The 22,421-nt window shown below is 54.6% G+C and overlaps 9 protein-coding genes across 9 annotated transcripts; 1 reads left to right on the top strand and 8 right to left on the bottom strand.

Moving 5' to 3' along the window:
- Positions 1 to 659: 659 nt before the first annotated feature.
- Positions 660 to 2,380, bottom strand: PHACADRAFT_206290 (uncharacterized protein). The gene is made up of 4 exons (XM_007392574.1): positions 2,097 to 2,380; positions 1,718 to 2,044; positions 1,179 to 1,665; positions 660 to 1,127 (listed from the first exon to the last, which is right to left on the bottom strand). Exons 1-2 carry the CDS (start codon positions 2,159 to 2,161, stop codon positions 1,795 to 1,797), a joined length of 315 nt encoding a protein of 104 aa, XP_007392636.1. The 5' UTR covers positions 2,162 to 2,380; the 3' UTR covers positions 660 to 1,127; positions 1,179 to 1,665; positions 1,718 to 1,794.
- A 30-nt stretch (positions 2,381 to 2,410) lies between these two features.
- On the bottom strand, positions 2,411 to 2,928 carry PHACADRAFT_250976 (uncharacterized protein; the record flags this gene model as incomplete). The annotated part of the gene is made up of 1 exon (XM_007392573.1): positions 2,411 to 2,928. A coding segment is annotated over exon 1 (348 nt), but the record flags the coding sequence as incomplete, so codon positions are not given.
- Positions 2,929 to 3,463: 535 nt separating this feature from the next.
- Positions 3,464 to 4,726, bottom strand: PHACADRAFT_250974 (uncharacterized protein). The gene has a single exon (XM_007392572.1). It carries the CDS (start codon positions 4,283 to 4,285, stop codon positions 4,025 to 4,027), a length of 261 nt encoding a protein of 86 aa, XP_007392634.1. The 5' UTR covers positions 4,286 to 4,726; the 3' UTR covers positions 3,464 to 4,024.
- Positions 4,727 to 6,054: 1,328 nt separating this feature from the next.
- PHACADRAFT_250973 (uncharacterized protein) lies at positions 6,055 to 6,807 on the top strand (the record flags this gene model as incomplete). Its single annotated transcript, XM_007392571.1, has 1 exon — positions 6,055 to 6,807. A coding segment is annotated over exon 1 (290 nt), but the record flags the coding sequence as incomplete, so codon positions are not given.
- A 405-nt stretch (positions 6,808 to 7,212) lies between these two features.
- Positions 7,213 to 10,601, bottom strand: PHACADRAFT_138522 (uncharacterized protein; the record flags this gene model as incomplete). Its single annotated transcript, XM_007392570.1, has 2 exons — positions 7,213 to 9,198; positions 10,190 to 10,601. 2 exons carry the CDS (start codon positions 10,599 to 10,601, stop codon positions 8,465 to 8,467), a joined length of 1,146 nt encoding a protein of 381 aa, XP_007392632.1. The 3' UTR covers positions 7,213 to 8,464.
- A 286-nt stretch (positions 10,602 to 10,887) lies between these two features.
- On the bottom strand, positions 10,888 to 11,427 carry PHACADRAFT_51243 (uncharacterized protein; the record flags this gene model as incomplete). Its single annotated transcript, XM_007391270.1, has 1 exon — positions 10,888 to 11,427. A coding segment is annotated over one exon (540 nt), but the record flags the coding sequence as incomplete, so codon positions are not given.
- A 162-nt stretch (positions 11,428 to 11,589) lies between these two features.
- On the bottom strand, positions 11,590 to 12,267 carry PHACADRAFT_58877 (uncharacterized protein; the record flags this gene model as incomplete). The annotated part of the gene is made up of 1 exon (XM_007391406.1): positions 11,590 to 12,267. A coding segment is annotated over one exon (678 nt), but the record flags the coding sequence as incomplete, so codon positions are not given.
- Positions 12,268 to 14,327: 2,060 nt separating this feature from the next.
- Positions 14,328 to 15,281, bottom strand: PHACADRAFT_250968 (uncharacterized protein). The gene is made up of 4 exons (XM_007392569.1): positions 15,174 to 15,281; positions 14,897 to 15,120; positions 14,771 to 14,840; positions 14,328 to 14,716 (listed from the first exon to the last, which is right to left on the bottom strand). Exons 2-4 carry the CDS (start codon positions 15,026 to 15,028, stop codon positions 14,436 to 14,438), a joined length of 483 nt encoding a protein of 160 aa, XP_007392631.1. The 5' UTR covers positions 15,029 to 15,120; positions 15,174 to 15,281; the 3' UTR covers positions 14,328 to 14,435.
- Positions 15,282 to 18,993: 3,712 nt separating this feature from the next.
- On the bottom strand, positions 18,994 to 21,206 carry PHACADRAFT_206285 (uncharacterized protein; the record flags this gene model as incomplete). The annotated part of the gene is made up of 11 exons (XM_007392568.1): positions 20,943 to 21,206; positions 20,780 to 20,882; positions 20,595 to 20,723; positions 20,379 to 20,538; positions 20,236 to 20,319; positions 20,090 to 20,186; positions 19,909 to 20,035; positions 19,743 to 19,856; positions 19,512 to 19,686; positions 19,217 to 19,460; positions 18,994 to 19,165 (listed from the first exon to the last, which is right to left on the bottom strand). The coding sequence occupies exons 1-11, from the start codon at positions 21,020 to 21,022 to the stop codon at positions 18,994 to 18,996; spliced, it is 1,485 nt and encodes a 494-aa protein (XP_007392630.1). The 5' UTR covers positions 21,023 to 21,206.
- Positions 21,207 to 22,421: the final 1,215 nt, after the last annotated feature.

The raw sequence follows: 22,421 nt of genomic DNA, 5'->3' as shown, positions 1-22,421 counted from the left end.
GACAGAACGCTCACACCTGTCTGCAATCCCGGTACCCCAAGATTACCGGCGGTATCCTTGAAAACGTCGAGAGCTTGCTTGAGGTGTCCGATTGCAGCGTCGGGGACCTTGCCGCTCCGTAACTTCTGTTTGAGACGGCGCATGGTTGCTAGCTGCTGGCGGAGTGGTTCAACCAACGGGTCGTGTCACCGCCTCCATGCCCAAAGCCTGCGAAGAACTATGTCACGGGCGAGAGAAGTTGTGTTCGGCGGACGCTGATTGGCTACCACGACGGGCGCTGAGCGCTGAGTGCTGAGCGCGAATGTGCCTGCATTCGGGCAGGCGCAGGTCATGAGGCCGCGAAAGGCCGATGATGGGTGATGTGAATGCAAATATCGATGATGCACAAGAGAAGAATACAAGCGTCGCTTTGTACGTGAGCTTGAACGAGAAATCGCCTCAGTTGGAACACAGATCAATGACCCGAGGCGGCTGCGCAGGATGCAGCGACACTTTACGCCTAAGCCCTGTCGGCCGGAGGATTCGCAGAGAGTGGGCCTGGAAAAATATTAGAGTTTGCACGGTCAATAGGGTCGTTCTTTGTTCAGTCCCGAAGTCCCGAGCTAATGCCGAGCCGAAACGACACATGCTCGGATGGCTTCTGCTTCATCGTAAGTGGACACAAATTAAAGTGCGGAAAATCAAGGACACGGAATAGCCAAACTCACAACGTATATGGAAGTTCTGTGCGTCCCGATGCTCGAAATCCAATGTAGCTGGAAAAGTGGAAGGACAGTCGCGGCGTATCGCACATGCCGGAACGGTAAATGCTATGGCGCTGAGGCCCCTTACCACTACGTCACTTGGTTGAATGGCATCCAAAGGTCATGCAGAGAAGAAAACACATCAAAGACCAATTTTGAGCAAGTAAGCCTGCAGAGTATTCCCCGTCAGACCACGAAATGAAAATATAGCAAATAAAGTCGGATATTACTGTGATAATAGCCCTTGGTATCGTAAGGTAAGACGTAAAGCATAGTAAAAAGCACGGGACAAAGCACGGCCCGTGTTGAGAGAGCTGCTGCTATCGCATGTAACTGATGTAGCTGCTGTCTTGTCATACGCAGCACGACAGCGTTATTACACGACTAAACAATGATGTCAGCTCCGCACACAACGTACAATGGTCCCAGACGTACGCCATTGCTAGCAAACACCCAAGCTCGCTCATAGGCTAGCCTGTTCGCTCTCTACACGAACAGTTGTGTTCACGCATAAATCCCAAGCCTCTACCCATCGCGATGAGCTCCCAGCGGCTTGCCCAATCGTCTGCAGGCACCGACGCCGATACATGTTTTCGTCCTGCGGTAGCGCTTGCAAAGTCGAGGAACTCGAAATGCAGCCGGTTGCACAAAGACGGCGCGCCAGGCGTACGAGTCCAAGGTGATGTTCGATGAAGTCGCTCCGCTGGACGTACAGCGCGGGCAGGTCGCCCAGGGAGCGCGTACGGCTCGACGCAAACCGGAGCGGTGGGGAGGTTGTATGCGGTGCGGTCAGCGGCGCAAGAGCCGAGGAGCCGGTCAACCACGAGGGCAGCGTGCGCGAGCCATCCCTAGCCGGAGCACTGTTCAGTATATGTGGGAGTGGTGGCCAAACGGGAGGATGTCGCGACGGATATCGAGAACCCTAGTAGCACGTTAGCGGCTGTACGACGCAGGTATGTACTGATAGCACTCACAAAGTGTGGGCGGATGTTTCAGAGACTTTGTTCAATCTTGAGGAATAGGCCATTAGTGCTCTTGGTGTGATCGTGTTCTACAGCCGCCGCGCCGTACGCAGGTCGGAGGCGAGGTGCATAGGTGCAGGGCCGTGGTCTAATGGAGCGTGCGATGGGCGCGAGCTTGACCTTGCACCAGGAACATCATGCGTGTTGGACGTATCTGTCGCGCCAGTTGTGTGCATCGAAATGTCCGCCCAGCAGCATACTGGCGGGCTTGCGTGCATAGTTTTTATCTTCGTTGCCGGCAACCGAGACGCGCTTGTGATCCAGCTGGTGTCCGCAATCCTGCAGCCCGTCAGTGAGTACATGAAAGCGCACAGGCGAAGATGAGACGCACCAGAGCAGAGCGATCAGTCCAAAAAAAACTTGAACCAGCTCTTCCCGACAGCACACCCACGACATTCGTCGCGCGCTCTGGGTTCCGTTCCTCGAGACCTCGACCTGCTATCTTGCGTCGCCGTCCCATGGCCCTAGAGCCATGCTGATAGCTCGAGAAATTTCCCGCCGGACCTCGCGTGAGTCCGTAGCTTGTCAGACGAGGACATCCACGTGAAGGTTGACAACCTGATCTTCTTCGACAACGACGAGCGTTGGCCAGACAGACTGCAGAGGAGCTCTATCTCAGGCGTGTTAGGAATGCATTGAGCGTTGGATGCCAACTGATCACTCACCATCGAGACTCTTCGTTCGTCACCCTCGCAAACTGGGGCGCATAGATGGCAATGGCCGCATCCCTACCGTCTGACCATGATGGTCCTCCTGCTTCGGCCTCGCATTGTATCAGAAACAGATGTCAAGGGTGCGAAAAGCGGCTTGTTGCCATGCGGAGATTGGTGAACGGTGCATGAGCTGGCAGTTGTCTGAGTGCCGGGGAGAAGAAAAAGGAGAGAGCGTCGGGGAGGTTTTCGAGCTCGGGTTCTGGCACAGTCATCTTCGAAGGCTCCCACTGCTGGGAAGACGTTGCAACGACTATGTCTGTCGGAAGCGAGTAGTCCACCGTGTTGAACCTTCTGCGGTGTGCGGTAGACAGGATCGGTAACGCTGCACATACAGGCGATGCGCCCTGCGAGGCCAAAGGGGAATGTGGCTTCGAGCTGAGTCTCACCAGCAGAGACAGGCGGCGGCGGCGTGACAGAGTATTGCTATCACCCATCCTGCGCGGAGTCACGCCTGCGTCAGTACCGACTCTAAGACATTGCCTTAGGCAGCACTTACAAGCAACTCATGGTGTCCTTAAAATTGCCTTGACTGACGGCGTCGAGATCCTTGCAGTCCTAAGTCCTTCTCGCCCGCAGCGATCTTCGCAGAAGAAGACGCGTGGTTTCTATTTGGCCGCTCCACTTGGTCGTCGCAGTTCAAAGTGTCGCTCGCGTGGCTGAGCAAAATTCGCGGAGAAATTAGAATGAACGTAGTGTACGAGGGCCAGGGCCAGAATAGAGTAGCGCCAACGGCGCGGAAACCCTAACCCCCGGACTCTCTGTGAGCGCCCGTAGTGCGAGTACTTACAACACAGGCTTTCACCGACATGTCATGACCCTGAGATACATCCAGCTCCTTGTCCAAACCTCCCTTGAGGCCTTCTCCTTTGCTCGAGCCATGAGCGCCCCGACTACCGACTGACCCTCGCGCTCTCCAAGTCACCATCTATCCAGCTGTGATCATAATGTGCGTATCTTGCACCTCTCTAAGAGCCCTTCTGTTGACCCTTTGACTTCAGATCTTCAGAGCTTATCGCCGTGTTCCGGCAGTCGGACAAACTCGTCATAATTCACTTCGGGGCGCGAGCTAGGCGGAAAGGTTGTTGGCTGGAAGTACACCATGAGACTGGGACACGGGTGCGCACGCATACTCACTCTTTGCCAACTATTGTCTGAGAGCCGTCGCAGGATATCCAGATGTGAGGCCTTGCTGCGTGTCACGACGTTCCGCACCCTGGTGCTCGAGGACGCAGCGATGCGAGCAACTCACGAAGACCACCCACACCCGTGTGTATTCTGGACTTTCATGCAACTTCCGAGCATGCCCTTCTACACCGAATCTCAAGACCCTTCGCGCGCGCGCAATCCCCTGTGCTCCTCGGCCAGGACGACGAGCAAGGCCGTACAGATGGACTTTTCGAGGCCGCGCTGGCCGTCGGTAGAGCAGCTGAAGACGTAGCGCAAGTGCGCGACAGGGACACCTCCGCTTTCACCTCCCATTCGACTGCGCCTCAGGAAGACTGGCCGCACCGAGTCTCGCATCTCACTTTGCCCCATCCAGAATGGGTTACAACAGGCACAGGAAGGCGTATGACGCGAACAACAAACCGAAGCTCGGGAGCGAGAACATCTCGTGTATTACCGTATGCGACGTAAATGCATCGCCGCGTCGTCGCGCAGCATCACGGAGCGGTGCATCGCAAGCGTCATTTGCAGCTGGGATCGGTGTATTGCGCAGAAGCGTGCCAGAAGCTAGTGCGTATGCTTGACTTGCGAGACCAATGCGCGTCTGACACAGGCACCAGGACAGGTCCAGGCGCAGGGACATCCGTCGCAAAAACAGAACGAAGAAGAGCTCCTTGCGCATCTGCCGCGCGATCATGCCGACGACCAGATCCTCGTCTTGCTCCCGCCCGGTCTCGAAGGTTGCATTAGCCAGGTTAAGGTCAGGTCGTGTCAGGCCAGCGCATGTATCTATCACCTTCGTATTTATTACCTTCGTCGAGACCAACGCCCAGTCCGCCAAGTCAAACGAGCCCGCAAGGCACCGCGCCCGCTTCCGAACCAGGGCAATAACGACGATTCCGGCAGTTGGGCATTGAGTCGAGCATTCGATAAAGTCAGGGCGCCGTCGAGCGACGAGGGCCTGTTGCAGCGGTGTTAGGTCCGTCCTTGTTGCCAAAGTCTCGTTCACGGCCAACTTGTCGGCGGTACAAAACCTTTGTTGCTCCTTTACCCTGTCGGTAACTCGCGAATTTTTGCAATGCCAAGTTTTCATTGCCTTATCTTGTTGCACTGCTCTGCCAAATGAGCACTGAGCATCGTCGAACCTGGCGTCGAATGTGCGCAGACGGGCTTATCTGAGATGTTGGACCGTGCTTCGTTCATAATGTTCGCCGCCGTGATTTTGCGCGGTGCGGATGGCGTGGCGCGAGCCGTTAGCGAAGGGAGCCGCACAGACGAGGTCCGGTCTCTGCGAGTGCCTATACGTGTCATGGAGATGCCGAGTGGAGGTACATTCCAATCTACTACTCGCTATTATTGCGCCTCAGCCTTCAGATGAATGCCGGCCAGAGCTGCGCAGCGAGAAATGGGGTGTATCGCCGTTGTGACTAACAGTGTGATTCTATGTAGAAGCATAAATACTTGCTCTGCCGCCTGTTCAGCAGTGCCTGACCTTTAAGCAATCTACACAGAGTCCGTGAGCAGAATCAGCTCGCCGCCTATGCTATCCCGAGGTCGTTCAAGACAACAGCCACAGGCATTGCCCTCTGTGCATTTCCTTAATCACTCGAGAACTCATTCTTCGTCTTCGTTGCACTCTTATGGTACGCACTCAGGTGAGCCCTCGTCCAGGGCAAGCCCGTATTCTAATCTCTGATGCTCTTTATGCTGACCGAACCACCGCTTCACGACATCTCAAGCGCTTGGTACAACAGGATATGTGTTGCTCTACATTACAGGGGCGATATATGTAGACTTACATCGTCCAGTGGCCAGTGCTCGAATCGCGGAGACAAGAAGTCAAGAGGAGTGGTCGGGACCTTGGTCTCGTGTTCACACGTTCGGGAAGACGTCCTTTGGCCTGGCGCATGCCCTGCACCTGTGCTTGTGCTGCTCCGAGCCGTCCGACCGTCCCCAGCGGCAGCGCAGCCCACTGTGATGCCTGAGACGAAGCACGGCACGCCGACAGATACGAGGTAGGCGCAGCGCACGCTCTTGTCAACTCGTGGATGGCTGGGAGACGCTTTATATCGTACCAGCGTCGTAAAACGCGACCATTTGCTAGGCTCATGCACACAATGGAGATATACAGTCAAATGAATGCCGTACTGTGTATGATGATCAAGAGGTCGAAACGGCTGCGTACTGACCAGGGGCCGGGGACTGAGGGGTCCTGGAGCCTCGGTGTGTCACCTCCAGCCAACTCACCTGACAAGTGTGGCGGCCGCGTGCTCCGTGATATCGCGAGTGTCTTCGTGGCGCGCGGGTTCGATGAGTCTCAGACAAAGCGGAAGCGGCGGAACTCGAATAAAACACCGAGGCCTTGTGGCGTTCGGGACTCACCGACGCTTTTAGTGCCAGCAGATCCAGCAGATCGACCTCGACCTCGCTCTTCTCTACTCCTTCATGCTCGCCATGAGTCGGTCCCCGCCCCATAACAGACGTCTCTATGCAGCCTCTTCTTGAGCAATTGGCTCTAAATCACGTTCTGCCCTTTATCTGACCTGTTTTGCTCCTTGCGTGCCACCGCTGGCACAATGCTGCGAGTGACACTACCCCACACTCTCGAAGTCAAAGTCTCAACATCACGCTGAGTCCACTGGGCTGCCAGATTCGTGCTCCTCAAGCCGGGGCAGCAACACATGAGGGGAGAGGTCGCTCGTAGGAACCACAGCATGAAACTGAGGCCCAGGTGCGCACATATAGTCACTTTTTCTCAAGCCGCTAGCTGACAGTTCATAGAAATACTTCGCGGTGCGACGCCGAACGTCACGATGGCCCGTCCGTTTACCACATGTCATGCGCCGTCGCCAAGCTGGAGTCCTTCCGAACGATGATGGCTGTCGGCGATGCGGCTGAATACTCTCAATGCAGACGTAGCAAGAAGGGTGCTTATATCATCCACGAGAACACATTGCGGGAGGACGGTCTCCGCCGAGTCTCAAGCTTCGAGTCATCCCGAAAGGCCCACGAGCGGCATCAGACGGCGTACAAGAAGAAGCTCGAGGACGACAATATCTCGCCCAATGCTGAGTGCAGTCTTCTCGCGCTGAAGGACCATGACAAGAAGAAGCGCATGGGTAACTGATCTCTGATACATTTTTGCGGAGCGACTCGGAAGCACGTGCGTTCGTTATGCTCTCAATGCAACTTCCACTTCTCACTGAGATAATAGGACAGACAAATGCCAGAAGATAGCGTGCGAAGACGCAAACCAAGAAGACTTTTCGTGTCTGCGTCGCTTTGTCACGCTTAAGACCACATCTCGGCTTTCCTCCTCTCCCGGCTCCAAGGAAATACCAACTCAAGTTCGACCAGATACGCTCAAGATGCACACCCTTCTGCCTTTGCAGAGCGTCGTGTATGACTAGTCCGTTGATCCTTGAATACACATCAGCAAAATGGTCCAGCCGTACTCGATCATCCTGCGTGCGAACGATACGAAGCGGATGGTCATCCTTGCATGGCTGTCTTCAGGGATCAACGCCCATATGTATGTCCATCTTTCATTTGCAAATATGAGTGCCTCGTGCTCAATCTTCCTCGCAGCGCACGATGCTCTGCGAGCCAGGTCGTGTTTTGCCCACCCGACGAACCGAGTGGATATCTATACTTCTGCGCTCCTTCGAGACTCTCGGGCCAAGCGAGTCCACGTGTGTTTGTGGGCGGTCACGATCAGCAACACGAAGTCATCGCTACTGGCATGAACGTCCACCTTTCCTAGGTGTTCTTCATCGAGAACTGGGACAACACGAGGACAAAGTGGAGCCCCAACTCTGCGTGCGCCTGCGAGGCCTCCTACGACGCTGCCCTGTGGGTACGGCAGCAACAACGTCACCTTCCACTCCCGCTCTCCTAACGCCCATGCCCTTCCTGCTGCTCGAAGATAGCATCTTCCCCATCTCCATCAATTCTAATAGCCGTTTATATCGTGTCTATAATGACTCGATGACTCTCCAAGGCTGATCCTCACGCACCTCAAATACCTGAACGCCTCGCGCCTCGCGCCTCGCCCCCCCCCCCTCCCTCCTCCGCGACAGCGCGTCTTCACTGGCTGGTACGAGTCTTCCAACTCCACACTTCAGCCACGGCGGCGCCGAGCCGACTTGCGCTCTCGACGACCCTGAGGAAGACGAGGAGAACGTCGAGGCGCCTGACCGGTGCGGTGCGAGCACAATAACCGCAGAGGGCACGTCAGAAGGCCTCGCGGTGCCGTGCCGTCTGCTACCGGCGCCGATTCCCGGCCGACGCAGCGCAGAGGGTCGACACTGCATCAGTAGTAGGAGCGGTTGTTGTGGTTTAGCCTCGCATGGGACCAGTGAGTATCAGGTCAAACGCCGCATGCAAGGGCAAGACCAAGTGTTTGGTCACTCGGACTCGAGGTCCTCAAGACGAGCGGCAACGAGCTCGCGCGGAGCATCGCTTCATGGTCGCCGTTAGTGTCGCTTGGCATTGGCTGTGGTTGTTCGCCGATAAAACCTGCCGTCTGCCGACCAGCCAAGCTCGCCCATTGTTTCACGACTTTGACGTCCGTGCCACAACTTTCACCGCCTTCACAGATCAGATGGACTGTTATCACGGCATCCATGTAACACCACTCATACGCATGTCATACATTGATGAATGTGATACATTTTACTTAGAGATGACGTATCCCCGGGCCTGTACCATCGAAATATGCTCTATCTATGCTACGCGAAGGCGCACAACGTTCCGAACATAGTATTACGTGCGATCACTGTGCTAGTTCTCTAGATACCTACTCAACGCTGCGAAATTTAGCTTATACCCGTTTCCAAATACCACATCGTGCCCATAGTATCCTGCTAAGCCCTCCCAGCTCGGTGGAACCCAGCACAGCCGCGTCCGCCGGGACGGCGTCAATGAGAAGATCCAGCCGTCGTCGATGTAGTATATAGGCCAGGCGTGGCGCGGAAGCCATGGGAGCCGGGTCGTCACCTGTGCGTCCGCATCGACAGGGGCCCACAGCCGGACAAGTCGTTTGCCGCCGTCGACTAGGACTCCGGAGCCGTCGGGGGACAGGTGTAGGGTGCGGTACCAGGTGTGTGTGTGGGTCGAGGACGAGGAGACAAGCACCAGATTTGGCGTCCCAGAGTTGCATGGTGCTGCGCCAGTCGGAGGAAATGATGACGTCCTCGCCGGGAGCAAAGGCAACCGACGACACCGCGTAAGCGTGGCCCTCCAGCTCTCGGAGCAGGTCCCCTCTCTCTGCATTCCACACCAGAACAAGGTTGTCAAAGCCTCCGGATGCAACACGTTTTCCACTGGGAGAGAAGGTGACAGAGTGAACCGGGCCCTTGTGGCCCCTACACGTCACCAGAGATGCTCCAGTGGCAACGTCCCAAATGACGACAGTCGTATCCTCTGAGCTCGTTGCGATACGTCTGCCGTCCAGCGAGAAGGCGACGGAGCAGACTATATCCGTATGTCCGACAAATTTGCGAATGAGCTTGCCTGTTGCAATGTCCCAGAGACAAGCGGAATGATGGTCTCCGGCTGCGGATAAATTCGGCATGAGCAGGTAGCGGCTGTCTTGCGAGAACATGAGCGATGACGACTTGCCGCCGAAGCAGTGAGGCGTGTAGCCCAAGACACTGGTCCGCGTGAAGGGGTGCTCGAAACAAGGGGGGCACTGCGCAGTGTCCAGCTTGCCCTCAAGCCGGAGACGCGGTGTCCCGGAAGCAGCGTCCCAGAGAGCCACCACGCCATGATATCCCTGCGACACAGATGCGGTAAGGATCGCTGCATTGTCCGGTGAGAACGCTGCGAGTTGCCAATGTTTCGAAGGCACGGGCAGTGGCTTGCATGCGCGGTCCCACGAATCAGTCTTCGCTACCTCGATGCTGGTACTGTGCCAGTCCTTGGAAACCATCAGCGCACGCCTCGTGTTGTGAGAGAAAGTGACTGAGGAGTAGCCCGCTGATTTCTCGCTGGACAGACTGGGTGGGTTGCTGGCATACTCGGGTCGTGGCTTGATCGCCGCAGATTGCGTCGCGTCCCACAGCCGGACAGTGCCATCCCTCGAGCCAGACGCGATGCGAGTCCCGTCGTGGTTATAAGCGACACTCCAGACCCAATCGGTGTGACCAGAGAACTCCTGTCGAACCTTGCCGCGGGCAAAGTTCCAGACGAGGACAGTATTACCGGCTCGAAGGAAAGCTGGGACTGCAGATCCGCCAAAACGATCGGCCTGATTGCCGGAGGTAGCGGAGGTGCTTCGCGGGCTCAACATCCCAGACTGACAGCCACCCCGACTTGGAGTCATCGACGGACGACTTGGTGTCTTCGATGCACGATGCGATCAAAATCTGGGAGCTGTCTGGCGTGAAGGTAACGGCATGATCACAGAAGCATTCCTCTTCAGGAGCTATCACGTCACGATGAGTGTATGCCGGCGCCTCTAGGCTCCACAGAACGGCTCGGTACTGCGAGGTTGACGCCATCCAACGGCCGTCCCGAGATACCGCAACGGATTCGATCCCGTCACCGTGTGCGGTCAGTGTTTTCAAACAGGCACCCGTCTCCGTGTCCCAGATCTTGAGGGAACAATCCCCGGAACCAGACACGACACGGCCGCCGTTGGGTGTGAAGACTGCGCAGTTCACGTCGTCCGTGTGCCCTTCCAGGGTGCGGAGGAGCACGCCGGACACTGCGTCCCAGATCTTGATTGTTCTGTCCGCAGCAGCAGACACTATGCGAGCGCCGTCTGGAGAATACTTGACAGAGAAAACTTTCTCGGAATGACCGGAGAGGACTGATAGCAGGGCGCACGTCAGCGCGTCCCAAATCCGTATCTTGCCGTCCCGTCCTGATGAGGCAATCGTCCTACCGTCCGGTGAGAAGTCGACCGACAAGACCCAGCCATCTGCGGTGACTGTGCCCAAGCAAGCGTTCCACATGCCTGGCACACTGCCGAAGATCTTGACAGAGATCTCGGAGAAACACTTGTGCGCATATGTCCGTGCGAGTGCGGTCTTCGTCGGGATGAATGATAGGAGCGAATAGTACAGCTGTAGCGCTGAGCCGCTGATCGCAGGAAAGTAGCCGACAACCAGGCGTTCGCAGTCATTCAACAGAACAACAATGTCCTTCGCTCGGTGATCGTCAACATCCTGCCCGGGATTTTAGATGTATGAGCTATACTCGAGAGTAAAGTGCACTCACCCTGAGCTTCCGCTGGACCTGGTTGATGCCTGAGATGACGTCCCTTAACAGTCCGAGAAGGCTGCACGCCTCCACCCAATGTAGCAGATGCCTTTGTACAAATTCAAGAAGCATGTCCAGAATCTCGTCCAACTGCTCGCCGTTGAGTAGATGAGTGCACCAGTGCCGACATGCATACCGCAGGTGTGCAGGGATCGCGCTCTCCATCCGGTTCAGCAGGCCTGGAACCTCGATGTTGAGCAGGGAAGGGTCTCGGATGTCACAGATGTCTCGCTTCAGCTTCTTCAGCACACGAAGACACCTCCATAGTAGCAGCGTGTTCTGTCGCCGCGAGTTGACGGTGAATGCACGGTTCGTGCAGCGGCTCGGGTCGAGCAGGAACTCGGCGAATGTCGGGTGGATTATATGGATATTCTCCGCAGACTCTCGAGCAGCCGGTACGATGAGCACAGAGTGAAGACGTGCCAGGGAGCTGCGTACGGTGTCGGTGGAGAGCCCAAGCAGCCGCGACAGGCCAGTGGGGGGAAGGGGATCCTTGATGACAACGATCGAGCCAAGCACGGTCTTGATTCGATCTGAGAGACTCGCCGATATGCTAGGAAAGGCCGTGTCGAGCACCTGTAGGTATAGTTGGTCGAGCAGCTGGTGGGAGCCGCCAAGATGCGTGGTGAATATGAGAGTCTTCAGCTGTCCGACCGGATCGCCGTACTCTCGATCGCCGATGAACTTGACGATGGTCGCAGCATAGATAAACAAGCCATTGGCCATTTTGCTGAGTATCTCGATATCGGCTTCTTTGGGCCAGGACTCGGCCAAGTCGAAATATCGTCTGATCTCTGACAGGGACACCGTCAAGTACCGCTTGATGTCTGCAGTGGTGACAAGCCGCAATTCGATTGCGTGTAGGAGTAGCTTGCCAAATGCATTACAGTAGCCGGGAGCGTCAAAAGTGGTAACAATATCCCGTTCGGGCCGGCTGGTGACGAGGAATCGGAGCGGCAAGAGATCCTCTGCGTGTCTAAGCAGAGTAGACAGAATTGTAGAAGTGACTTGGGGTTGCCGACACTCGTCGAGAGCATCGATTACTACGACGCATGGAGGAAATTTATCGCGGAAGAGCGCCAGCGGCCGCAATATGAGCTCCTCAAACTGGCGGGAGATTTGAGAGTTTACGAGATCGGGATCCTTCATGAGTATCTCCATAACTCGGTCCTTGTAAGGTTCGTAGAACAGTCCGAGGCGGTAGGCGATAGTAGTGAAGATCATCGAGGGCTTGCTGCAATCGGCGCCAGATCGGGAGCAGAAGAAGCTTGCGCCTAAGATGCCGCGGTCATGCCACCGTTTTGCGGCGGTATACGATATCGTCGTCTTGCCGGTGCCGGGCGCGCCGTTGAGCCAGAGGATGTTGGGTTGCCGGTGAGTAGAGCTTCTGGCAAGATTGGCTGTTCTGTCAGGTGCCCGCCCGAGGCGACCGGCTGCCCAGGTGAAGATGGCTCCTAGGATATCGGTCCGCGTCCCGTCGAGGCAAGCATTACGTTCTGAATAACTGTCGAATTGCGCCCGGGCCGCATGGGGCGGTACAAAGCTTCCTAGAGAAATTAGTCAGAACAATGGTGTTGCAGTAATGATTGCCTTAAGCACACCTTTCCAGCGAATTGGCAAGTGCTAAAAATGACCAAGCGTCAGGTCGCAGTCTGCCCATTCGTGAGAAATTCTCACTTGAACAATGGCATCTATCTTTGCCTCTACCCTCTTCGAGTCCTGCTTTGAGATATGCGCATGGTGCTTTTGGTCCAAAGTTAATATTTGTAACGTTAGGTCATAGTCTGTATACCCGCTGAGAAGTCCTCACTTGAGCATCATCTCGGAGGGCATTTATCCTTCTTTCTACTCTCCGCGAGTCTTGTTTGGAGACATGTGCATGATGCTTTTGGTCCAATGTTAACGTCCGCATCGGTGACTAAGACATGTCCAACACATACGTTCACGGCAGCTTCGATCGCAATCACACCACCGGCCTGTAATTCGAGGCATCACATCAGCGAGAGGGACGGAGTTCCAGAGGTATGAGACGTTGCTTACCGTGAAAATATCAATTGACAAAGACACCCTTTGCACTAGACCTGTGACCTTCTCTCCTTCCTCGTCGCTTCCCATTATTCTCCATATTTTCCGCCGGGACTTGAGACTCTCAGCTTCGGCATTAATTGTGTTCCATGACCTGTGCGACATCAGAAACTTGAACATGTGCAATCAACGGCAGACTCACTCCAGCAATCGCGTAATTCTGGCCTGCATCGGAGCAGATATATTTTTGCCGTGCAGTTCCGTACTCTCCTGCACCATCTTCGTCAGCTCTTCAACCCTCGTAGCCAGCTCCTTGATGCTTTCTGTGTTCGCATTCGATTTCTAGTTTCGATGTCAGAAGCGTCACCGAGAGAACAGTACTCGGCGCATACCTGAACCATCGCCAGCACGGTCGAAAGAATGCCCACGCCTATCTGCAATCCCGGCACCCCAACATTACCGGCAACGTCGTTGAATACGTCGAGAGCTTGCTTCAGGTGTCCGATGGCGGTGTCGGGGACCTTGCTGCTCTGCAGCTTCTCTTTCAGACGGCGCATAGCTGCTGACGGAGTGGGTTCAAGCGACGACCCATTTCACAGCCACGTAACTACCATGCTCAAAGGTTGCGAAGAACCATGTCACGAGCCAGAGAAGGCGTGTTCGGCGGACGCCGATTGGCCATCATGACGGGCGCTGAGGCGAACATGCCTGCACTTGGGTAATTAGAGGCCATTGATGCCGAGAACAACGGGCCAAATCTGTAATTGTGACGTTAACACGGATATCAACGATACAGAAGAGAAGCTTATAAATGTCGCTTATAACTTCCTCGTCCACGTCGCCTGCGCAATCCTGCTCAACCTCCTCCTCATCTCCCTACCCGATAGCCGGGGACACTGACGCCGACACCCTTTCTCGTCTTGCAACTGCGCATTGCGAAGCCGAGGAATCGGCGGCGTAGCAGGCTGAATGGCAGCGCGCCAGGCGCACAAGTTCGGGGTAATAATCGATAAACTCGTTTTACTGAACGCGCGAGTAGACTGTCCAGGTGTGCGTACAGCTCGGTGCAGATAAGGAGCGATGTACATGTTGTAAGTGGTGCAATCGGGACGCAAGAAGAGAGGAGCTGATTAGCCTCAATGGCAGGGTGCGCAAGCTGATTCTGGCCGAAGAGAGGTTCGGTGGCTGCGAGAACGCTGGGCGCCTAGGGTGAGTCTCGCGAGGCGCGCTGGGGATACTAGAGGCATGTTGGCGGCTGTACGACGCATACATGAACCGGTAGTGCTTACAAGACGTGGGGTGCTCCAGGCTGCCTGCCTGCCTGGCCTTGATATGTAGGCTGTTAACGTCCTTGACATAGTCAAATCGGCAGCCACTGTGCCGTATGTGGGCCAAAAATGAAGTGCATCGGCGCAGAGCCGCGAGCCAGTGAAGCGAGAGCCGGAGACGGAATGCGTGCTGGATCTTTCCGCACTGCCAGTCATGCGCCTCACACCACTTGCTCAGCAGCGCTGGTACGCGGTAATGGTACTTGCTCTCGCTCCCCACGAGCGAGATTCTTGCGTAAGCATGTCCCAAGACGGTCGTTCCGCGTTGATAATCCAAGCGGCCTCCCACCTGATCTTACGTGGAATGCATAGCTTGTCGAACGAGGTTGGCATCGAAGCTTCACTAGAGACGATAATTGCGCCGGGCTTTGCAGCAAGGTCTTCTATGACAGCGACGAACATTGATCGGGCGTACTGCACAGCATGGGGCAGACTGTATAGCCTGCGTACTGGTCCTATCTCAAGCATGTCAGGAGTGCATGAGCGTAGAATATCAGCCAAATGCCCACCGTCGGGAGTCTTCGCTCGACACTTTCGCAAATTGAGGTCCATAGACAGCGAAGACGATATCCCCGTCGTCTGACAATGATGTCATTCCTGACTTGGCAGAGTCGTTCTTTCTAAATAACACATACCAGGGGTGCGAAAAATACTCTGGTACCATGCGAGGACTGGTGGATGGCGGGGAAAGGCTGCTGAACGAGCACATATACCTTGCATTCTCTGACAGGAGCATTCGCGTCAGAAATAATGCATGGGTCTGGCATAACCTAGTGAATGACGTCTCGTATCCCGGCGGTGGTCGATCTTTAGAATATACACGAGGACGAATGTCAGCAAAGTGTCAATATTAGTAACCCTACAGAGAGCCGTCAATATTGTTGGCTGTAATACACCGCCAGGAGCACTTACAGGCCAGCCATAGTCTTGCTCACAGTATGTCTTAGTTGATGTCGACAACGAAATACTTGTATTCCTTCTCGTTCGCAAGGATCTTCGCAACAAGAAAGCGCGTGGCTCTAGTAGCTGTTACGCCGGGCGAAAACGACGACGGTCCTTCAGTTCAAAGTGTCGCTCGCGCCAGGTGTCCACGGGTCGAATGAGAACGAGATCTGAGTATATATAAACCATGTGAAAGATGGTGACTGAGAACACGCGGAATAGGCAGGATGCGGCAGTCGGGCTCAATCCGTTCGGGCTCGGACTTCGGAGCGCCGGCGGCTACCCGGAAGGTGGATGCCACAAAGCGCCGACGTTTGGCTCTCTTCGTCCGTATCCACTACGAGTCGACCTCTGCTGTGCTGCAATTGGCTGGATATAGCCTTTTCTCGACGCACCATGACTCTAAACAGTATCCTGCGCCTGTCTTAACCTCCCTTTCTCCTGGACACAAGTAACGAGCACCTCGGCGATCTGACAGACCCTCGCCCTCTCTGATCTCGAAGTCCAAGAACTGCTGTCGTGCCCCGGCTGCAAAAGTTAGCGTATTTACTCTTATACATCTACGAGAACCCTATGTTGATTTTTCATTTGACTGTACATTTCTTGTCGCGTTGGCAGTCGGGCAGATTCCTCAGCTCATATCTCGGGGTACGAGCCAGGAGGGTCGCTGGTTAAAGGTACATCGTGAGACTCAGGCTTAGGTGCACATACAATCTTACTCTCAGTTGACCGCCATCTGATAACCAGCAGCATGACATCCGGATTCAGGATCTCCACTCACGCCACGATGTTCCGCAAGCTGATGCTCAAGGGTGTAACAAGACGTGCGACTCATGAAGGCCATCTATTCCTGTACCTTGTGCTGTTACGCATCCCTCAAAAGGCGACTCCGCGCCATTAAATCTCAAGACGTCGAGCGCGTGTACAATTTTCCGTGCGCCACAGCCAAAGGTGGGTTTCTTCAGTCGAGGCTCGGTGACGAGAAGATCTCGTACGACACCGTATGCGACATAAATGCACCACTCCGTCGAGTAGCAACGTCACGAAGCGGTGGTGCGCCACAAGTCTTGCTTGCACCCGGAGGTACCGTATAGCGGCACGGCATACCAGAAGCTGGTGCGCCTGTTCATCCCTCGAGAGTGCTCTACTTCTAATACAGGCGTCTGGACAGGTCCAGATCGAGGAGCCTGTAGCGAACCAAGCTGAGAAGGGCTCCTTGCGCTTCCGATGCCTGATTGCACCGGCAACCAAATCCCTGCGCTGTTCCCGCCTGAACCTCTGGAAAGCACCGAGTTGATTCCGAATCTGAAAGCACCAATAGCACCGGCCGGTTTGGAACTAGGCCGCCCAGCACAGCGGCATATCCATTGTACTCGTCGAGGCCAGCGCCCCAGCACACCAGGCCAGACGGGCCCGCTGCCCACTGCGTTCGCTTTCAAAGCAGTGTGGAAACAAATATTTGGGCGGTCCCGCATTCAGTCGAGTCAAGGCGCCGTCGAGCTGCGAGAGTCCGCCGGAGTGATCTGAGGTCCGTCCCTGCTACCAATAACTCGTTCATGGCTGATTCGTTGGCGCCATCGCTGCAGCCTGCAGTGTGGTTCTCCATTGCGCTAGCTGTGGTCGCTAGTTTTCGTAATGCTAATTTTAAATTTTACGCTGCCCTCTATTGCGACGACCCGTGCTGACCGGGCGGCTAAGCTCTGGCGGACGCAGCTGAATCATTGTCGAATTCAGCATCGAACGGTTGTCCTAACCTGTCTCACGCTCGCCACCGCGGCCACAGCGCGAATGGTGTGATGCGATTTGCCACCTAACGCAGTTGCGCAGACGAGACTCAATCTTCTACTGTTTTCGGAAATGCTGCTTTGGTGCATGATTTAGAACACGGTGACCCGATACCCGCTCAGGGCTCGATATCACTGCGTTCTGGCCTGCAGATGAATACCTGTTGCCACACTGGAGCCGTGTGGCGAGACATGGGCTAGAGAGATATGTATGCATCGCCGTCGTGACTCGGTGGAAGGACTGTGGTGGGAGGTATAAGTGTTCGTTCTGCTGCTTGCTCAGCTTCATGTGACCTTCGTGCAGCCTGCACCATGTAGATTCGTGAGCAAACTGAACTCTCCGCCATCTCAGGAATGACATGCTGCGGAAAGCCTCTCGGCTCAAGGGCTTTGTGGCGCAGGCCGGGATCCGCCGCCGTTTTTAGTCGGAGCAGATTGATCCCAACTTGGGCGTCCTCTACTCCTCGACGTCCACCATGAGTCAACCTCGGCTCGGCAGCATGTAACGTCCCTACACAGGCACTTGTTGAGATACTAGCTCTTACACATACCCTATGCCTCGTCTGCATGGTTTTCCGTGCATGTTACCGTGCTGGCACAACCCTGCGAGTAGCACTCGATTGCCGAACCAGAGTACCACCACCATATCCAGTCTCAAATAAGGAACAGGCGGCCATGCCTGTGCTTGTCGAGGTGCAGAAAGTTGTTAGTCAGAAGTGGATAGAGACTGGGGCTCAGGTGCGCGAATATGCACACCCTTAGTTGACTGCTGTTGGACAATCCACACAGTAATGTTTAGACGCAGCCCCGAACCTCGCGATAGCCTGCCTGTACACAATGTGCCATTTATCTGGATGCAGCGGACGATATCAGTCTATAGTAGAGCGGCTTCCCTGGAATCAAAATAAATCAGACAATTAAAAATTGAGCAGTGCAGGTCAGTTAGGCCATGGACTGGCGCGAAGAGGACTTATCTGTACGTACTCACTCAATTTCCGTTGTATGTCTGCTTCTCGTTGGGCAGCATTCTGCCCAAAACGCTTCCATTCCGTAAATGGTGCTTCAATCCGGTAGACCGTAGACATCTAGTATTTTTGAAGCGTCCGGTGATCCGTAGAATGATGTCGCGGCCCCGGGTGGTAATCAATAATCCGCGGCACATTGCTGGGCGTATCCCACACCCAACAATCCTCACCTCCTCATGGCCCTGACCGCTTTATGCACTATCGCAATCCGACAGATCCTATGAAACAAGCCAAGCTCCACAACACTTGCCACAACACCACGAGCTCCGAGAACAGAGGTTTTTCTGGCGTTTCGGCGGTCAGGGGATGCCATGTATCTGATATGTTAGAGTCGTGAGACGATACATATCTTTGGGGCAGGCAAAACATAATCAAGCGTCTGAAAATCATCTAAATCTGCGCTCTGTGTTACAGCAGCCAGTTCCGCGGGAGTCTGATCAGCCAGAATTGTCGGGATAGCGGCAGCGGAAGGACCACCGGTGGAGCTGTCGCTCGTTTCATTTTGGCTTCTGCGTCATCTGTTGTGGTCGCCTTCAACTTGCTTAATGGGTAGCATAATGACGACGCCGCAAGGATACTCAACAGATGATTCGAAGCATTCGTCGATTCGTCGATGTTCAAGCTTTGAGGTGCACAAGATTCCGAGCCCGAAAGCGTCCAGAAAACTCCGTTATCGCTGAGCACGTTAGAGTTTCTTGCTTCAGTAGTCGACGATCTCCACATCAGACAGCCTCCTCAGGCTCTGCGACATACTACCAGGAATAACAATATCAAGACGCTGCATGGAGACTAGGGTCGGATTCAGACCTTTACGCAATCATAGTACGACCTGCCCAAACACAATGCCTGGGATCGACATAACTTGGTGCGATGTCAGGTGCTTAGCCAACGTCGTGTCATGCCATATCATGCTGACCGCCAGTAAACATAGTGATATTAACTTGAGTACAATTGATAACAGATCGTTTGAATCAATGCGGTTCAGTCCTTCCGCTTCTTGAACAGAACCTTCGCTGTTCGATTTGGCGATGTGGTAGGGCCAAAGCAGAGCATGCGCGGAATCTCTTCTGGCTTCTCCATGCGAACGTCGTACGTTACCACAAGATGCGCCATCATGGTCTTCAGCTCATTCGCAGCAAAGAACCGTCCCGGGCTACAACAGTCTTCAATGCACCGACCACAAAGGCCTAGAGATAAAACTCACCAGGCGTGCTTTCCGACGCCAAACGGAAGGTATTCCATACTTGTGTTAGCCATCTGGTGCTTCGTGCCTTCGTCTGTCTCATCGCGCACGTCGGAAAAGCGCCACGGCTTGAAGACGCACGGATCATCGTAGTACTCGCGCTGGTCGTGTGTTGCCATCTTCGAGGTTGAGACACAGCTGCCTTTGGGGACAAACGTGCCATCGGAGAAGGTATAGTCCTTCAGCACCTTGCGTTCAAGGAATACTATGCGAGGGTATTGAGCATGCGATCGTTGTTATGAGACGCAAAACGCACAGCTACCGATACCTTCATACCGTTGACACTCCTTTAGGAAGCTGTCGACCTTACGCATCTTCTGTAGCGAATCCTTTGACCAGCCGTCTTCCGCAATGATACCTTCGACTTCCTCCCGTAGCGGCTTGATATACTCTGGGTATGCAGCCAGGTGATACAATGCATGAGTGAAGCTCTGAAGGACCGGATAGTCAGTGCACAGTGTCGAGGGAACCAAGACTCGTGGCCTACCATGGAAGACGTGTGAATGGCGGCAAAGTCGACCATAAGCAAACGAGCTGCCAGGGCCCTCGGTTCGCGCTCGGCCCCTTCTGCAGCTTCCATGAGCCACTGGAGCAGATCATTCTGATCCACAGGAGTTTAGCTGCAGGCCAAATTGCAAGAATGCACGACTTACAGGCTTGTCTGGCCAGTCATCTCCATATTGTTCCATCATGCTTCGCCGCTCGTCGATCGTGGAGCTCAGCAAATCATACGTACGGTCAATGGTCCTGTCGACCCTGTTGATCAGGCGATTCACAATCCTGCAAGACGTCATTTAGGGAGTAGTGATCTTCGAATGCGGGGTGGCGACTTACGGCTTGAGGGAAGCGGGCAACACGCCAAGTATAAGCCCAGTCTTGACGACGTCTGTTGTGTGATTGACGCTGATGTCCAAGAATTCTTGATTACGGCCTATTCTACCGTCAACACAACCGCAGCGGAGAACATTAAAAGGGTATACAGAGAGGGAGACCAACGAAGATGCGAGCACTCGTCCGAGCGACAACCTGCATGATGGTAGCCATTGCGGGCACGGCAGTCCATTCTATGCGGCCAGAATCTCTGATGAACGTGCGCGTGAATGGGCCGCAATTGAATGCTTACCATCTTTCACGGGGATGCAGTCTGCAAATGCGCTGCATATCTCCTCATAGATCCCTCCATAGAGGTGGCTCAGATTGCGTGTGAGCGTCGTCCTGATAATGGGCACATGATACATATCTTTGGGTGCCGCCACGCCCATTGCGTATTCGAGCTCCAGGGCCTGCAGGAAAGATCAGGTTTGCTTGCTTTGCTGATCAGTAGGTCATAAATGCTGACCTCGGACACGGCTTCAACGAAAGACAGCTCGTCGTCCGGTGCTCGTCGCAGCTCGTCAAGGAGCTTAGGATCTGAGACAATATACTGCCAATGTCGGAAAGTTGCCATCCTGAACGGTCTCCCGCCGAACTGCCGCGTAGAAGCCCTTGTTAGCAGAAGCGCAGCGGAGACCATGCGCAGCATACCTTCGTATGCCCCTCTGCGAGCATTTCCTGGCAATTGGTCATGAATTTGCATGCTCCCCAGTAAGAGAGCAGCGGTGCGGTCGGTCCTAGCGCAGGTACATTCCTGAGCTACACGGAGGTCAGAATACCGTTGATGGCACAGTGGTAGTTACTTGCTTTGTACTCTTTGAGCCAGTTCAAGAAGTATAATGCCGTCCCCAGCAGGATGAGGCCGTACGTGAGCGTTGGTGGGTCCAAGGACATGCTGGCGACGGTAGGGTTAGCTTGACGTGGGCAATCTTTACGTGGACCTATAAAAGCTTCCTGACCACAACCCCGCCCCAGTGCTGTGGCTGCGATCAACAGTCAAGATGTTTCGAATGCACAGGCGGGGCGATGAAGTGGAACATCTTCTCGTATGCTTTTCTACAGCCGCCTACAGAGCGTTGTACTAACTGGACCATGTTTCAGAATACATCGTGCATAACATGTCAGCAGATCTTACTTTTTGTCAAATCACTTGGGTCGGATCCTCCCTTATTAAGAATATTATCGGGTAAAAATCAAAATCCGGCCTGCAATACGTCGTTTCCGCTGCCTTTGATCCGTGTTGGGATACCAGACTGATCCGGCGCTTTTCGGGCGCTTCAAGCGTCTAGCCGAAGACGCCGGACCGTGGCCATAGCTTCGCCTTTTGGCTCCTTTTCGATCTCTAGGTTGCAGATATCGTGGACGAACGAGTCGCGGGACATAGTGTGGTAACACACGGCACATTTTTGGGCGCGTCCCAAGCCCAACGGTGCTCGCCTTCTCCATAGCAGCCCTGGACGTTCATCAGCAAAAAAATCAGTCGTAGATCAGGGAAGGGTTACTAGGTAAGCACCTAGCAGTCTGGTGGACGCTGGCAATGCAAGGCCAGGCAAAACCAGACTGGTATTCTCTGGTATTGCATTGCAATCTCAGCCCAGACCGGTATGTCGATGCAATTCCGTTCCCATTATGATGTCGTTAGACATGTCATGACCTGCTCACCCAGATCTCGGTGGTGACGTGACGTCACACACGCCTCCCAAGAGACCTGACCTTCGCCTCTATGCCGACTATTCAGAGACAAGTGCAAGGTTTGTTTGACCTCCCCTAAACTCATTTTTGGTGTCTTTCCTTTTATATCTTGATTCATATAGAGGGCACTTGTCGCTCCGTGTCTCTTACTTCCTCACCACCATGTCTCAGGTCTCATCAAATGGACATCCCCCCTTCCTTTCCCCGGCCTCTGTACCGCCGTCATTGCCGCCACCGCCACATCTCATACACAGTGCCCGCGAACTACTCGACGCCGTTCTGGGACCTGAAGCCTGATTGCTGGCGCCTTCATTTGTACGGCCTCGACGTGTGCATTCACGGACAACTCACGATCAATCGAGGTGCGTCTCTTCTTTCTTCTGTGTCATGTGTAGTTTCCTGCTGCTGATGACACACTTTTTTGCGTGCGTTCCGGGACAGCCAAACAGTGGAAACTCACGGGCGACGGCACAGGCAGCGGCTTGCTTTCGTCGGCCGACCCGCACCTGCCGGCGTTCAATGGCCAGAGCGCCGCGCCAGTGGTGCTCGGAACGCTTGTTGCAGACAATGTATGTTCAATGTGCCACTGAGTGGAATATGT

Source organism: Phanerochaete carnosa (genome assembly GCF_000300595.1).
Source record: "Phanerochaete carnosa HHB-10118-sp unplaced genomic scaffold PHACAscaffold_2, whole genome shotgun sequence".
NCBI lineage: Eukaryota > Fungi > Basidiomycota > Agaricomycetes > Polyporales > Phanerochaetaceae > Phanerochaete > Phanerochaete carnosa.
This window is presented reverse-complemented; position numbering and strand designations above follow the sequence as displayed.